At 33.7% G+C, this 15,547-nt stretch overlaps 1 protein-coding gene across 1 annotated transcript in view; it reads right to left on the bottom strand.

Moving 5' to 3' along the window:
- Positions 1-15,547, bottom strand: part of LOC107716040 (inverted formin-2) — a 46,122-nt gene that overhangs the window by 17,414 nt on the left and 13,161 nt on the right. Inside the window, exons 5-18 of the mRNA XM_016522360.1 lie at positions 12,725-12,758; positions 12,500-12,641; positions 12,279-12,411; positions 11,030-11,132; positions 10,805-10,946; positions 10,584-10,716; positions 8,798-9,382; positions 7,464-7,606; positions 6,099-6,160; positions 5,903-6,005; positions 4,018-4,103; positions 3,826-3,926; positions 1,498-1,568; positions 1,003-1,115 (exon numbers count right to left, since the gene is read on the bottom strand). Coding sequence (XP_016377846.1) covers positions 1,003-1,115; positions 1,498-1,568; positions 3,826-3,926; positions 4,018-4,103; positions 5,903-6,005; positions 6,099-6,160; positions 7,464-7,606; positions 8,798-9,382; positions 10,584-10,716; positions 10,805-10,946; positions 11,030-11,132; positions 12,279-12,411; positions 12,500-12,641; positions 12,725-12,758 — 1,951 coding nt within the window. The remainder of the gene's footprint in view (positions 1-1,002; positions 1,116-1,497; positions 1,569-3,825; positions 3,927-4,017; positions 4,104-5,902; positions 6,006-6,098; positions 6,161-7,463; positions 7,607-8,797; positions 9,383-10,583; positions 10,717-10,804; positions 10,947-11,029; positions 11,133-12,278; positions 12,412-12,499; positions 12,642-12,724; positions 12,759-15,547) is intronic.

Genomic DNA, 15,547 nt, shown 5'->3' with positions numbered 1-15,547 from the left:
AATCTAGGTGTGAAGCATCTTTCCCATCTTTCCCAAAAAGACTCATGGCTGTATTAGATCAAAAGGGTGCTTCTACTAAATACTGTCTGAATACTTTATTAAAATATTTTACAATTAAAACTAATTTTTATATTAAAATATTTTAATATGCAGTAGTCATTAAAAATATATTTTTACTTAATTATTTAAAAAAATATCACAGTTAATATTAAGTAAAAATGTTTATTTTTAATAAAAATGACTTTTGCCTATTAAAATATTTTAATATTTAAATTGTTTATATTAAAACAAAAGAGTGAAAAATTTAAGGGGGTCTGAATACTTTCCGTACCCACTGTAACTATAATATTTTAAATGTAAATATTAAATAAAAAAAATTTCATTAAAAATGACTATTGACTTAATATTAAAATTTACTATTAATAGTAAAATATTTTAATATCAATAAAAAAATTGTTGGTTCTGTTTGATATCTTTATTTCGTGAAAGTCAGTCATGCAGGGCTGGAACAATATGGTAAAATAAAGTAAATAGTGACTAAACAATTTTTGGGTGAATTTACAGTGAAATTACAAATATAAACCAATACCAACTAATATAGTTATTTTAGTTCTTCAACAAACTAAACAAAAATGAGAAATGTTGCCTTGTTTATTTTACTTCAAATAATATAACGTTTTTTTTATTGTTTTGTTTTCTTTGAATTGTTTGCTTATTTAGTTAATTTTAAATTGATTTAGTTTTAGTTATTTTAGTACTTCAGCTGAAACTAATTGAACTAGGTGAAATAAGAGTTTTTAAATATATTTTATTAAGTTAACATTTATTTTATTTCGAATAATAAATTTTTTTTTGAATGGTTTTAGTTTTGATTTTAGTTAACGATAATATCCAAGGCGACACTTCTAATTATAATAAGTTCAAAAAGGTTTTTCCATCTAATATTTATATTAAATTTTTTTAATTACTGAAAATGTTTATTGTAATATTGTGGAATGGCTCTATACCTCCAGGATGTGATGTAAGAGCGTGATGCGGCTCTTGTTTGCTTTGGTTTCAGTGAGTTTCAGCAGGGAACTGATCTTGAATCCCTCAGCGTTTCCCGTGTGGCTTCCCTGGCAAAAAGGAAAAACTCACAAAATCAGGAACTAAGACACTGCAAACACAGAAAACAGAGCCACAAATCAGCCCAAATCTCTCTCTGCTGACCAACAAACTTAATCAGATGCAGGCAATCATTGATGCATAGCCACACAAATCTAACAACATTATGAATAAAATCAAATTAACAGGTAAAACAGAGCAATAATACATTCTGTGAAGATCAAGGGCGTAGGTTTGATTTTGACATAACAGACAGACATTTAATTATTTGATCAAAATTATTGCTAGGGACAATTTAGTAGTTGCTGGATATTGGTAAGGACATGTTACAGTGTCTCTACTAAACTCTACACCCTTGATGAAGATCAAACTCTTTAATTGTGATTTTCTTACATAGTTGAGAAAGTTTCCAACGTCGAGGATGAGTTTGCAGAAACTGGGCAGCAGTGGACTTTTCCTGAGATCTGCGGGCGACACACACTTCACGGAGTTAGTAAAATTTTATTTTTTTTGTGCATTTATTAATTCTGAAAAAATATTAATTCCGTGTGCGCTAAGAAATACTGTACATTAAACAATAATGTGTGAAAAACATTAACAAATGCATTGATTGCAAAATTTAGTGTGAACATCTCTCATGTACATTTTGTGTACAACAGTATGTGAAATATTTTTAATTTGCAAAACGTAAATAAACTAACAAATAAAATAAACAAATTAAATGAAATACATGAGCAAAAATGAAAAACAAAAACAAAACATAAAACACACTAAAGAAAATAAAATACACAAACAAAATACATAAAAAAAAAAAAAAAACAATAAAAAAATAAAAAAAAAAAAAAAAAAACACAATACACAACACAAAACAAATAAACAAATTTACTAAATAAATACATGAATAAAAAAAACAATAAACAAACAATACAATACACAACAAATAAAACAAAACATTAAACACACAAAAACAAATAAATTAATTTTTAAATGGTTTTATATAACAAATAAAACAAAACAAATAAAATACACAACACAAAACACAAATAAACTAATTAACTAAAATACATGGATAAAAAAATAAAAAAATAAAAACAATATAAAATAAATAAAACAAAACAATAAATAAACAAAACACAAATGAACAAACTAATTAACTAAAATAAATTGATAAAATAAACAAAAAAAAATAAAAAAATAAAAAAATAAATAAATAAATACACAAACACAACAAATAAAAAATAAATACACAACATTATCAATAAATAAATACAAAGACAAAAAAACATTAAACAAACAAATAAATAAATTCATTTTAAAATTGTTAAAATAAAATACAGTGAACCAAACATCAGCGCGCCCGCCTCTGTGTCACCGTTGGAACGCGACTGAAGTACAAAGCCTATAATTTACATAATAAATAATAGTTTAGCATTCAGATACGTTACATCGCAAATATGGAAATATTATGGAATATTTGGATTTGTGCCGAATGAGAGAGGAAGGATACATGAGCACAAAGCTCCATTTCATAAACAGTTGAGTGCACAAGCCTTTAAAGTATACTCCTTTGACAGTCTGTGAGAGACGCATTCAGAATCAGCACATGTGCAGTACATATATACATACAAGGAATAAATTCTTGAAATATATTTGATTTAGTTTACAAATAAACAAGAGAAAAAAACGTAGCCTATAATGTAGCCTATATACGCTATATAAATGAGTTTCAGTTCATTTTTGTGACAGGCTTAATTTGTTCACAGGAAGGAAACTCAAATGGCACAAAGCAACATCCTATTCGTTTTCTTTATTTTACAAAAGCACAATTTTTTGTTTTCATTGTGAGTGTACACAAATAAAAGCAGACCTTTATACAGTGATGCATTATTAATAAGACAATAAGTGTTTAAAGTTGATTCTGCTGGTATAAGGAAACAGTTGATGTGATCGCGCGCACACACTCACACACACACACATCAGTTCCAGCATTGCTAACTTGACAGCGCAGTTGGTACTTTATCAAAATAAAATACAGTGAACCATACATCAGCGCGCCTGCCTCGGTGTCACCATTGGAACACAACTGAAGTACAAAGCCTATAATTTACATAAATAATAGTTGAGCATTCAGATACGTTACATCGCAAATAGGGAAATATTATGGAATATTTGGATTTGTGCCGAATGAGACTAAAACTAGACTAAAATGCTCAGACTTTTAGTTGACTAAAACTTGACTAGACTAAAAAGAGTATGAACGTGACTAAAACTAATAAAAACTAAAATGACAGTTTCACACAAAGACTAGATTAAAACTAAAATTAAAACAGGCCGCCAAAAACAACACTAATGGTCACTGTCTAGTGGGCTTTGCTTTCAAGTGCGCAACTCATGGCATTCGCTGTTCTTCTGCTGGCGGCCGGTTATCAAACAGCGTTGTATTGCTGCGGGCACCCCTTCTGGATTGGGGGTGAATTGCCTGTATTCGTTGTAAGGCCTCATGCACCGAACCGAGACGTCCGTACCGTGACGGTTCGGTACGAATACATGTATCGTTCCACCCCTAATGTAAACATGATGCACGAGAATCTCACTGAATGTTTAAAATCTCAAGATATTTAAGCTGCCCGTTACACTTTGCGCTGCTGAAGATTTTTAAGAGCAGAACTGTTTTAAACAGCAGCGGTCAGTTGTCACATGCGATCGGTGCTTTGTACTCACTCTCACAGGCCATCTCCACCAGCTCCACCTTGGGCTTCAGGATATCGAGCACAGACAGCGTCTCTTCACACAGCAACATGCATTCAATCCTTAGCTGGTAACTGATGACAGACGAAACAAACTAATAACTGCCTCATGCACCTACAGTGTTAGAAGAACAATGCCTGAATTTGGGTTTTAATGACACTTTACCAGGGTACAGCCAGCAGTAAGAGGTAAAAGCGATCTACGTTGGCCAGCTTGTCCGGATCTCCTTGAAAGGACTTTAAGTTGTCAATCTGGAGAAGTTAAACGCAAAACACTCAACTGACCATAAGCAGGATTGTGACGACACTGAGTCTCCTGATCCTATTGGAGCAGAGCGTTGAAGATTTTGATTGGTTAAAATTGGGGGCTCGTCCGGGATATGAAATTTTATGTTGCGACCTGCTCGTTTAAGGTAGAGACCTGCAGCAACAGGGTGCGGCGCGGGACAACTCTTGATGGGCGAGTGCGGGTGGGAAGAGACTCCTGTGTGTGCGGGATGCGGGAGAATAAAATGATTCGCGGGACTCCCGCAAAATAGAAATTATCTAAACAAAGTGTCTAAAACATAAATTGTTATTTATCTGTTGCACAAAAGCAAAAAGAACAACTAATATTAACATTAAAATGATTGACATGCGCAAGCTAGGCATAGTTTCTATTTATAACATGTGTTTAAAGGGTTGCGCAATGTAGCCAATCACAGACTCAGCTGTTGATATCTGGAATGCAATGGCCAATCAGAGGTGATTAAGAATCTACTCACCGCAGTGCTGAAATTTCGTGCTCACGAGTCCTCTCATTTTAACACACGAAGTGTAGGCATTGTGAAAGATTCATTGTGCATACATTTGTGTTATAACAGAGCTTTATGAGATTGCGATTAACTGAGCTGTCAGCTTTTAGTGATAATAAAGGAAGCGCTGCTCGCATTCTGCCATGCCAAACCATGCACGCAGCAGCCCATGCTTGCTTTTCTGTTAAAAATAACAGTGGTTTGTGAATGTGAATGTTGATGCTTAGCCTAAATAACATTTTATCGGGAGTGTTTATGCTTGGATGTTGTGGAGCTTAGGAGATGTTACAGAACCATTTCATTTAAATTTCTTCGATGTACTGAAAAAAAATCTATATAGATTACTTTTATGCAGGCTTTTGCGGGCGGGAGCGGGACAAAACATGAATGTCGCGGGCGGGAGTGGGACAGAATCTTGCGGGAGCGGGACTGAAAAATCCGTCCCACGCAGGTCTCTAGTTTAAGGTTGCAACATTAAAGAGGGATCAGACAACAAAGTCTAATCAAAGCAAATTGTTCTTTAATACCCCTAATATTTCTGTTTATTGTCACTATTAATTGTTGTTGTAATAGTTTAATTTAATAAAACTATTTGCTTTGATTAGACTTTGTTGTCTGATCCCTCTTTAATGTTGCAACCTTAAACGAGCGGGTCGTAAAATAAAATTGGGGGCTCCTCCGGGATATGAAATTTTATGTTACGAACCCGCTCGTTTAAGGTTGCATCATTAAAGAGGGATCAGACAACAAAGTCTAATCAAAGCAAATTGTTCTTTAATACCCCTAGATTTCTGTTTATTGTCACTATTAATTGTTGTTGTAATGATTTAATTTAATAAAACAATTAGTGACAATAAACAGAAATCTAGGGGTATTAAAGAAAATAATTAAATTAATATAATAACAACAAAACGTTAACTACACAATATATGAAATGCCAAAAGAACAACAAGAAAAGAGTCAGAAAGAGCCACTCCTGAGAGAACTATCCCACTGTGAGTGCCTACCCCAAATAACACATTACATTCTTAAATACTCAAACTAATGATCAATTAACGGTGACAACCAATCAAAATCTTCCACGCTCTGCTCCAATAGGATCAGGAGACTCAGGGTCGTCATAAGGATAGACTGCAGATTTACTCTGATGCACATGTCAAAAAGACAGAAAACATCGATGCTGAGCCTCGTTTTCATTTGCATCAAGGTCTATGAATAAGAGATACTTGTAAAAGCTCATATTTTATTGGGAAGTACCTCATGTTTTTCCGGAAGGAGTTTCAGAAGCTGTTTCAGGGACTCAACGTCAAATTTGGAACAATCTCCTTTCTGCACCATCGACACAAACTCTTCATTTGAGCTGTTTGTGAGTGAAGCAAACAAATAATCTTTAAACGTCTTTCCACGATATCACTTAAACACACACTAAGCAATCCAAAACGTCTGATCTTACCACTTGAACTGCTTCAGAAAGATATTCAGGTTCAGATTCTTCTTGGGTTCAATGAAGGAAATCTGAGAAATCAGAGAAAATTGCTGAATGTTTATGAAATGTAAATTGACCCCATTTTTTTAGTACATGTTCCTGCTCATATTGTGAATGATTTATGAACCACTCTGACCAAGCATTTACTTTTAAAGTTGATATTTCAATAAATTACCAACACATTCACGGTTCTCTGATGTCGGTTAGTGGTCACATGACATGCAGGTAAACAAATTAAATATTTCAGTAATAAATAGTGTTTTATTTGAATTATTTTAAAATAATTTATTTGAATTTTTAATTAGAAGATTTTAATTTAACATTTTTAAATAAATAAAATATTTCAGTAAGTTAAATTTTTAATTGAATTTTTAAAAAATAATTTGAATTTTACATTATTTTATTTAATTATAAGATTTTAATCAACTCTTTTAAAGGGGTCATATGATGTTGCTAAAAAGTACATTATTTTGTGTATTTGGTGTAATGAAATGTCCTCTATGCCCCTCCTTTCTGAAACGTGAATATCTCTTTGGATTTGAGACTTTAGTCTTTGCAACTTTACAGATCTTCTTTATGCACCAAGAGCTTGTAACACTCCAAAGAGAAAGGAACAATTGAAATAGCATCATATGACCCCTTTAAACATATTTCAGTAAGTGTTCAAAATATTTTAGTAAATGTTTGTAGATTTTTATTTTAATTATTAGCTTTGAAACAAGCTTTCAATCAACTCTCTCTATTTCAGTAAGTGCTCAAAGTATTGTATTTTACTTAGATTTTTGTATTTTAAAATAATTTATTTTCATTTTACATTTTTATTTAATTATTAGCTTTTAAGCAACTCTGAAACAAATAAAACATTTCTGCATGTATTCAAAATATGTTAGTGTTTTATTTAGATTTCTTTTAAATCTTTTTAATTATTTATTTTTTAATTTTACATTTTTAAATATATGATTTCTGTATTAAAATAATTTTTCATTTTACATTTAATTATTAGCTCTTAATCAACTCTTTTAAATCAAACCCTGCTGTTTTTATAACCTTTAATCGAAATAATGAATAACTTGCTGCAACTCTAAAACAACTTTCTTTTTCAGCTGACGTCATCACTCTCTCTTATTTTTCACAATCGAATCAGTTTCTAATTATAAAATCAAGTCATGCTCGATGTTTATTTCTTCTCATTGAAAATCAGTTCATGCATTTACTGGGAGTCGAACCCATGACCTTGCCGTTGCGAGCGCCATGATTTGAGTTACAGGAATGCTCTCAAATTCAATGTTGAAATTTAATCTGTGAGATATATATATATTTTATATCATGCACCTCCTTGGGCTCTTTCTTGAGCGGCGCGGCTGGGCTCTTGTCTTTGGGCTCAGTCACTGGCAGACAGAAGAGCTGCTCGATGCTGTTGTAATTGGGCTCCAGCGGTGAATCGGTCGAGACAGACGCCCACATCGAAGGACCATCTATGAGAAAACCACATACACACTGTATTTGCACACAAAAATGCAAGTGCTGATAGAAAGCATCACTTCCAGTCCGATTTAACAAACGCTTCCGAGATGCATAGTTCTGTTTGTGGCACTTGGCAATGAAATTATCCATGAGCTGAAACAAATACTCTGAAATAATCATACTTTTGGACAGCCAGAAATTCAAATTAAAACCTACACATATTTCTGGTAATTTGACGTTATTTTCTCAACTTGTTTATCATGTTTGATGTTTTAATAAAAAAATAAAAATAAAAAAAAAAGTTTCATTTATAATGTTACAAAAAACTGTTGATCAATTTTCTTGTCAGTCTTTTCTAAATAATAAATGGGCAAAATAAGCAGCAAACTTGAGCAGGCTTTATATGGATCATCGAAGGTCTGGCTATTAGCAGTGTTAATTTAGTATCATTGATACACTTTTAGAGTTATTAAATTAGATTTTATTTTTATATTTTATGATTTCATTTTAATTTCAGTTAAAGTTTTAGTAATTTTTTTGTTTTACGTTTTTGTAAAAAAAAAAAAAAGTCTACATATTTAATTATGGTGTTAGTTTTAGTTCTTTTAGTACATTAACTTAAACAACAAAAATAAGAAATGTTGCCTTTGCAACGAGCTGAAATAAAAGGTTTACATTTTTTATATTTCAGTTTGTTAATATTTTGAATCAGATTTTATTTTTTATATTTTTCTGTTTTCATTTTAATTTTAGTTATTTAGTCATGTTTTTCACTTATTTTATTTTTTTAAAATGTCTATATACTTGCAACTATCTGAGATCTGTCTGTATCTGTATTTTATTTTTGAATTAGATTTAATTTTTATATTGTTTTTTACATTACTGTTTTAATAATTGTTTGTCATTTTTATTAGTATTTGTTTTTAATGTCTATATAATGTGTATTAAGTTTTAGTTTATTTAGTATTAACTAAAATGTTTACAAGCTGATTTTTTTTTTTTTTATATTTTATTTTATTTCTATTAAAGTTATTTTATTTCAAATAATGATTTTAGCTTTGGTTAACGATATTAAGCCTGGCTATTACATTTCATATTTACATTCTTATGCATTTGGCACAGTGAGAGCTCTGCATTTTCTCAGCTCATGCGTTCTCTGGGAATCAAAGCGTCGCGTCGTTAGCGTTTCTCGCGGATCTCACCGGTGACGGCTCTGGAGTTCAGCTTCTGCCAGTTGAGTTTCTTCATCCTGAGTGTGGGATACGGGCCGCTCCTCGCCGGCGCGGAGTAACACTGGCCAAGCGGATGAAACGCCCGGGTCACGATCACATCACCTGCTCCTGGAGGAGGAGGAGGAGGAGGAGGTGCACCCATGCCAGGTAAAGGTGGAGGCGGTGGAGGACCTGCAAAACCCATTCCTGGAAGAGGAGGAGGAGGAGGAGGAGGAGGAGGCATCGCTGCTCCTGGTAAAGGAGGTGGTGGAGGAGGTGCAGGAGGAGGTCCAGCTCCTGTTTTGAGAGGCACTGCTGAGAGAGGAGGAGAAGCCATGCTGGGCAGAGGAGGAGGAGGAGGAGGAGGAGGAGCAGGTCCGGTCTTTGTGGAGTTGCGCGGAGGTTCCTGGCTTTTGGCTGATCTGCAGGAACTCTCCAGTTTCTCATCTTTGCTCTCCGTCTGAACTGCTTGATTCTTTTTTCTGGACTCGTAACCGTCGACCTCAAAAGAGCCTTTGGACGATTCCTTAGAGAAGACGAGACGCTGCAGGATCTTCTCACTCGAGTCCATCTCAGCTGAGCGGACAGAGAGAGAGAAACATGCTGAAACAATAACATTTCATCAATGCATTACAGAAACAAATAAAATATCCATAGGCACAATAAAGAAATAAACAACTGAATACAAGTAAACAAGTAAAAAAAATGAAAGTAAATATTTACTTGTTTATTTGTTTATTTACATAAGGCAAATACGTATACAAGTAAATAAAAGTAAATATATTTTAGTAAGCAAGTATATAAGTAAAAAATAGTAAATGAGCAATTAGATGTATACTGCAAGTAAACAAATGAGCAAATAAATAAGTAAATCAGCAAGTAAATAGTTAAATAACCAATTAAGAAGCAAGTGAATAAATAAATAAATAAGCAGGTAAATGTATAAGTATACAAATGAAAAATATAAAACAAAATTAATGTAAATAAGAAAATAGGTTAAGTAAAAAAATACATAAAAATAAATAAGAAATTAAATGCATAAGTAAACATAAATATACAAGTATATGTAAAAAAAGTTAATAAACAAGAAATAAATAAGCAGGTGAATGTATAAGTAAATAAGTGAAAGAACTAAAAGCAAATTAACATATGTAAATAAGCAAGTACATATATATATATAAGTAAAAAATAAAATCAATAAATCATAAAAATGATCAAAATCAAATGCATAAGTAAACAATTAAGCAAGAATCTATACGTTAATAAGCAAGTAAATAAGCAAGCAAGCAAAAAATGTACAAGTAAATAAATAAAAGTAAAAATGAAGTAATGGAGTGATTACTGCATGTTATATGCTACTTATGTTATATGTTAGTGAGTGTTTGTGCCCTTCAGTTAAACAGTTAAAAAAAGACAGCCCATAATAATAATAAGACAAACGCAAATTTATTATAATAAAAACGCAAATTTACATGATATTTGTGAATATGCTAAATGGTTTGACACACTAGGATTTTTAGAAAAAAAGAAGAATTAGGGAGAATAAGTAATTTACTGTCATTGTGTGAATAACGTGTAATCATGTAATCCATAAAAAGTAACTGTAATCTGATTATGAGCATTGGAAAATGTAATGCACTCTGATTACAAGTGCTTAATCCAGATTACATGTAACCAGTTACTTCCCAGCTCTGCAAATGGGTCAGTATTTCCAAACGGAGTCATTTCCATGAGAAACAAACTGTAATGCATGGCAACTGATCAGAGAGTAACTCACAGCTCTGAGCGATCAGAATGGCCCGGTTAGCGAGAGCCTCCAGCGCCTGCCAGATATCCGCTCGCTCGGGACCCAGCAGCAGCAGCGCCTGTAAGACGGACAACAGCTGCAGAGACGACGGGAAGCTGCTCACCTGCAAACACACGACGCAGCTCAAGCTACCAGACACCATACGAGCCAAAGAAACCACCGCAGCTCTGTAAGAGAGGAGCGCCGCTTGCCTTGTTAAACAGAGACGTGAAGACTTCCTGATGGTTGCTCATGTCGATTCCTCCGTAAAGACTCTGGAGCTCGTCCTCATCCTCAGCCATGGCCTCTTCAAACGCCTCACACTGGATGATCAAGTCTTCATCATCCTCTTCTCTAAAACACACACAGTGACAGAGCGTCTCAACTTGAGATTTATTCACTTGCCAAGTGTTGCACTTCTGCTTCTGAAAGCTCACCTTAACTTCGGCAGCAGGTGAAGCAGCTGTAATCCTGGTGGACACAAATAAACGTAAAGTCCATGAACACACACCAAAACATCGAGTGCTCTGTGTTGGAAAGCTCCGTTGTGTTAAAGCACAAAACAGGAGGTGTGTGCTTGTGTGACAAACAGGTGAACGCAATTAAGACTTGATCACGTCTGTTTGCAATTGCATACTATACATACTACTCATACTAGATTTGAAGTATACAATAAGTATATCGTGCACAACTCCAAAAGTATTTAGTAGATAATATGTTAGCTTTTATTAATATTTTGAATAATTTTTCTATTTTAATGATTTAATAATTTATGCATTTTTGTCATTTTTAATAGTTCGTGGTTTATATACGTCTCTATATTTTTTATTAATTTTTTTCCAGTTTTAGTTTTTGTTATTTTAGTACATCAAGTTGAACTAAATTAAAATGAGAAATGTTGCCTTGGCAAGTAGCTAAATTTAAAAAAATATTTTATTTCAGTTAAAGTTTTTTATTTTAATTTCAGTTTTAGTTTTAGTGAACTATAAACAACCCTGACATGAAGTAAGCAACAACCGTTTTGAGCATTTTTCTTTACTCATTATTATAAAGACTGCAGTTTAGATTTAAAAACACCCACATTTGTTTTCACAGAAATAAATTAACACTAAATTAAAGCATACTTCTGTCTCCATGATTGCGTACTGCATGCTGTGTACTTACATGCTATTGAATAGCGGGCAGCATTCATTGTACACTGTGCACTATGCAGTAAGTAGTACAAAGTAGGACTGTATTTGGAGTAAAGGGCTGTGTTCTAAATAGCATACTTGCATGCTACTCATACTATTTTTGCAATACTTATATTGTGCACAATAGGTTGCACTCCCAGATGATTTATTAAATTGATTAAAATGTGCAAAATACAGTAAGAAACAACAGTTTTTAGCATTTTTCTTTACTCGTTATTATTCAGACTGCAATTTAGATAAAAAATAACCACATTTAACACTAAATTAAAGCATACTATGTCTCTATGATTGCGTACTGCATGTTGTTCCACATGCTATTTTTAATAAATAGCGGGCAGCATTCATTGTACACTGTGCACTATGCAGTAAGTAGTACAAAGTAGGACTGTATTTGGAATAAAGGGCTGTGTTCTAAATGTCAGTATTTCCAAACGGAGTCATTTCCATGAGAAACAAACTGTAATGCATGGCAACTGATCAGAGAGTAACTCACAGCTCTGAGCGATCAGAATGGCCCGGTTAGCGAGAGCCTCCAGCGCCTGCCAGATATCCGCTCGCTCGGGACCCAGCAGCAGCAGCGCCTGTAAGACGGACAACAGCTGCAGAGACGACGGGAAGCTGCTCACCTGCAAACACACGACGCAGCTCAAGCTACCAGACACCATACGAGCCAAAGAAACCACCGCAGCTCTGTAAGAGAGGAGCGCCGCTTGCCTTGTTAAACAGAGACGTGAAGACTTCCTGATGGTTGCTCATGTCGATTCCTCCGTAAAGACTCTGGAGCTCGTCCTCATCCTCAGCCATGGCCTCTTCAAACGCCTCACACTGGATGATCAAGTCTTCATCATCCTCTTCTCTAAAACACACACAGTGACAGAGCGTCTCAACTTGAGATTTATTCACTTGCCAAGTGTTGCACTTCTGCTTCTGAAAGCTCACCTTAACTTCGGCAGCAGGTGAAGCAGCTGTAATCCTGGTGGACACAAATAAACGTAAAGTCCATGAACACACACCAAAACATCGAGTGCTCTGTGTTGGAAAGCTCCGTTGTGTTAAAGCACAAAACAGGAGGTGTGTGCTTGTGTGACAAACAGGTGAACGCAATTAAGACTTGATCACGTCTGTTTGCAATTGCATACTATACATACTACTCATACTAGATTTGAAGTATACAATAAGTATATCGTGCACAACTCCAAAAGTATTTAGTAGATAATATGTTAGCTTTTATTAATATTTTGAATCATTTTTCTGTTTTAATTTTAATGATTTAATAATTTATGCATTTTTGTCATTTTTAATAGTTCGTGGTTTATATACGTCTCTATATTTTTTATTAATTTTTTTCCAGTTTTAGTTTTTGTTATTTTAGTACATCAAGTTGAACTAAATTAAAATGAGAAATGTTGCCTTGGCAAGTAGCTAAATTTAAAAAAATATTTTATTTCAGTTAAAGTTTTTTATTTTAATTTCAGTTTTAGTTTTAGTGAACTATAAACAACCCTGACATGAAGTAAGCAACAACCGTTTTGAGCATTTTTCTTTACTCATTATTATAAAGACTGCAGTTTAGATTTAAAAACACCCACATTTGTTTTCACAGAAATAAATTAACACTAAATTAAAGCATACTTCTGTCTCCATGATTGCGTACTGCATGCTGTGTACTTACATGCTATTGAATAGCGGGCAGCATTCATTGTACACTGTGCACTATGCAGTAAGTAGTACAAAGTAGGACTGTATTTGGAATAAAGGGCTGTGTTCTAAATAGCATACTTGCATGCTACTCATACTATTTTTGCAATACTTATATTGTGCACAATAGGTTGCACTCCCAGATGATTTATTAAATTGATTAAAATGTGCAAAATACAGTAAGAAACAACCGTTTTTAGCATTTTTCTTTACTCGTTATTATTCAGACTGCAATTTAGATAAAAAATAACCACATTTAACACTAAATTAAAGCATACTATGTCTCTATGATTGCATACTGCATGTTGTTCCACATGCTATTTTTAATAAATAGCGGGCAGCATTCATTGTACACTGTGCACTATGCAGTAAGTAGTACAAAGTAGGACTGTATTTGGAATAAAGGGCTGTGTTCTAAATAGCATACTTGCATGCTACTCATACTATTTTTGCAGTATGCAATACTAATATTGTGCACAATAGGTTGCACTCCCAGATGATTTATTAAATTGATCAAAATGTGCAATATACAGTAAGAAACAACAGTATTTAACATTTTTCTTTACTCATTATTATTCAGACCGCAACTTAAATAAAAATAACTACATTTATTTTCAGACAAATAACTCTAAAGCACTCTACTGTCTCAATGGTCGCATATTCCATGCTGTTTCACATGCTATTTTTAATAAATAGCAGGCAGCATTCCGTGTACACTGTGTACTATGCAGTAAGTAGTACGCTAGTATACTATATTCCATGCTAAGGGCTGTTTGGATTAAGGACTGTGTTCAAAATAGCATTCTTCCATACTACTCACACTATTTTTTGCATACTACTCACACTGTACAGTATGCAGTAAGTAGTATGCTAGTATTCTACAAGAGCTGTGTTTGGAATGAGGGTTGTGTTCTAAACAGCATACTTGCATGCTACTTATACTTTTACGCTAGTATTCTATATTCCATGCTAAGGACTGTGTTCAAAATAGCATTCTTCCATACTACTCACACTATTTTTTGCATACTACTCATACTGTACAGTATGCAGTAAGTAGTATGCTAGTATTCTACAAGAGCTGTGTTTGGAATAAGGGTTGTGTTCTAAACAGCATACTTGCATGCTACTTATACTTTTACGCTAGTATTCTATATTCCATGCTAAGGACTGTGTTCAAAATAGCATTCTTCCATACTACTCACACTATTTTTTGCATACTACTCACACTGTACAGTATGCAGTAAGTAGTATGCTAGTATTCTACAAGAGCTGTGTTTGGAATGAGGGTTGTGTTCTAAACAGCATACTTGCATGCTACTTATACTTTTACGCTAGTATTCTATATTCTATATGTACTGTAGTATCTACGTCTAGTTGAATGTACCAATGAACTCCTTGCGCATCTTGTCTCTCTGGCGCAGGTCGTCGGCGCTGAAGATCAGGGCGTTTATGACACTCAGAAGAGTCACCATGTAAGGCACATTATCAGTGGATTGGAGTTCATTCATAATCACACTGAATCGATACTGCTGCGTCTTCACAGACTGTTAGACAAACACAGCATTGTCTCACATCACATCATGTCATGCAAACTTTACAATAGGCATATTTTTGACATTTTGACATGGTTATTCTTAAACCTTCCTTTCAAATCCCCATGCTAAAGCTAATATCATTGCTCCAAAAGAAAACCGTAATTTCCTGGTATTGAGACTTTGTTGGTTGTATGAGGCTTAAAAAGAAAATGACTGTCCGATTGAAAATATGCATGCACAAAATGTCTCCATTTTATCTGAAGTTCAGTTAAAACACCTTGTTTAACATAGTAATAAATAATCCACTCACCCTGGAAATATGATTTTCTTAGGATTGTTGTTTACCAGTACAAATATAAACATTCTTAAATCAATATACATTTATTAAGAGGCAAAAAGACTGAAGATATTAAGTCTTGTTTAAAAAAAAATGAAAAATGAAGTGAGTTTAAAGGCAGAGTAAGTGATTTTTCAAAAACACTTTAGAAAACTGATTCGGGCCGAATCGCAAAACAAACTTGTAGCCAAT

Source organism: Sinocyclocheilus rhinocerous, unplaced genomic scaffold (genome assembly GCF_001515625.1).
Source record: "Sinocyclocheilus rhinocerous isolate Xijiao unplaced genomic scaffold, SAMN03320098_v1.1 scaffold1862, whole genome shotgun sequence".
Lineage (NCBI taxonomy): Eukaryota > Metazoa > Chordata > Actinopteri > Cypriniformes > Cyprinidae > Sinocyclocheilus > Sinocyclocheilus rhinocerous.
The sequence above is the reverse complement of the archived record's forward strand: the minus strand, read 5'-3'. Positions and strand labels throughout refer to the sequence as shown.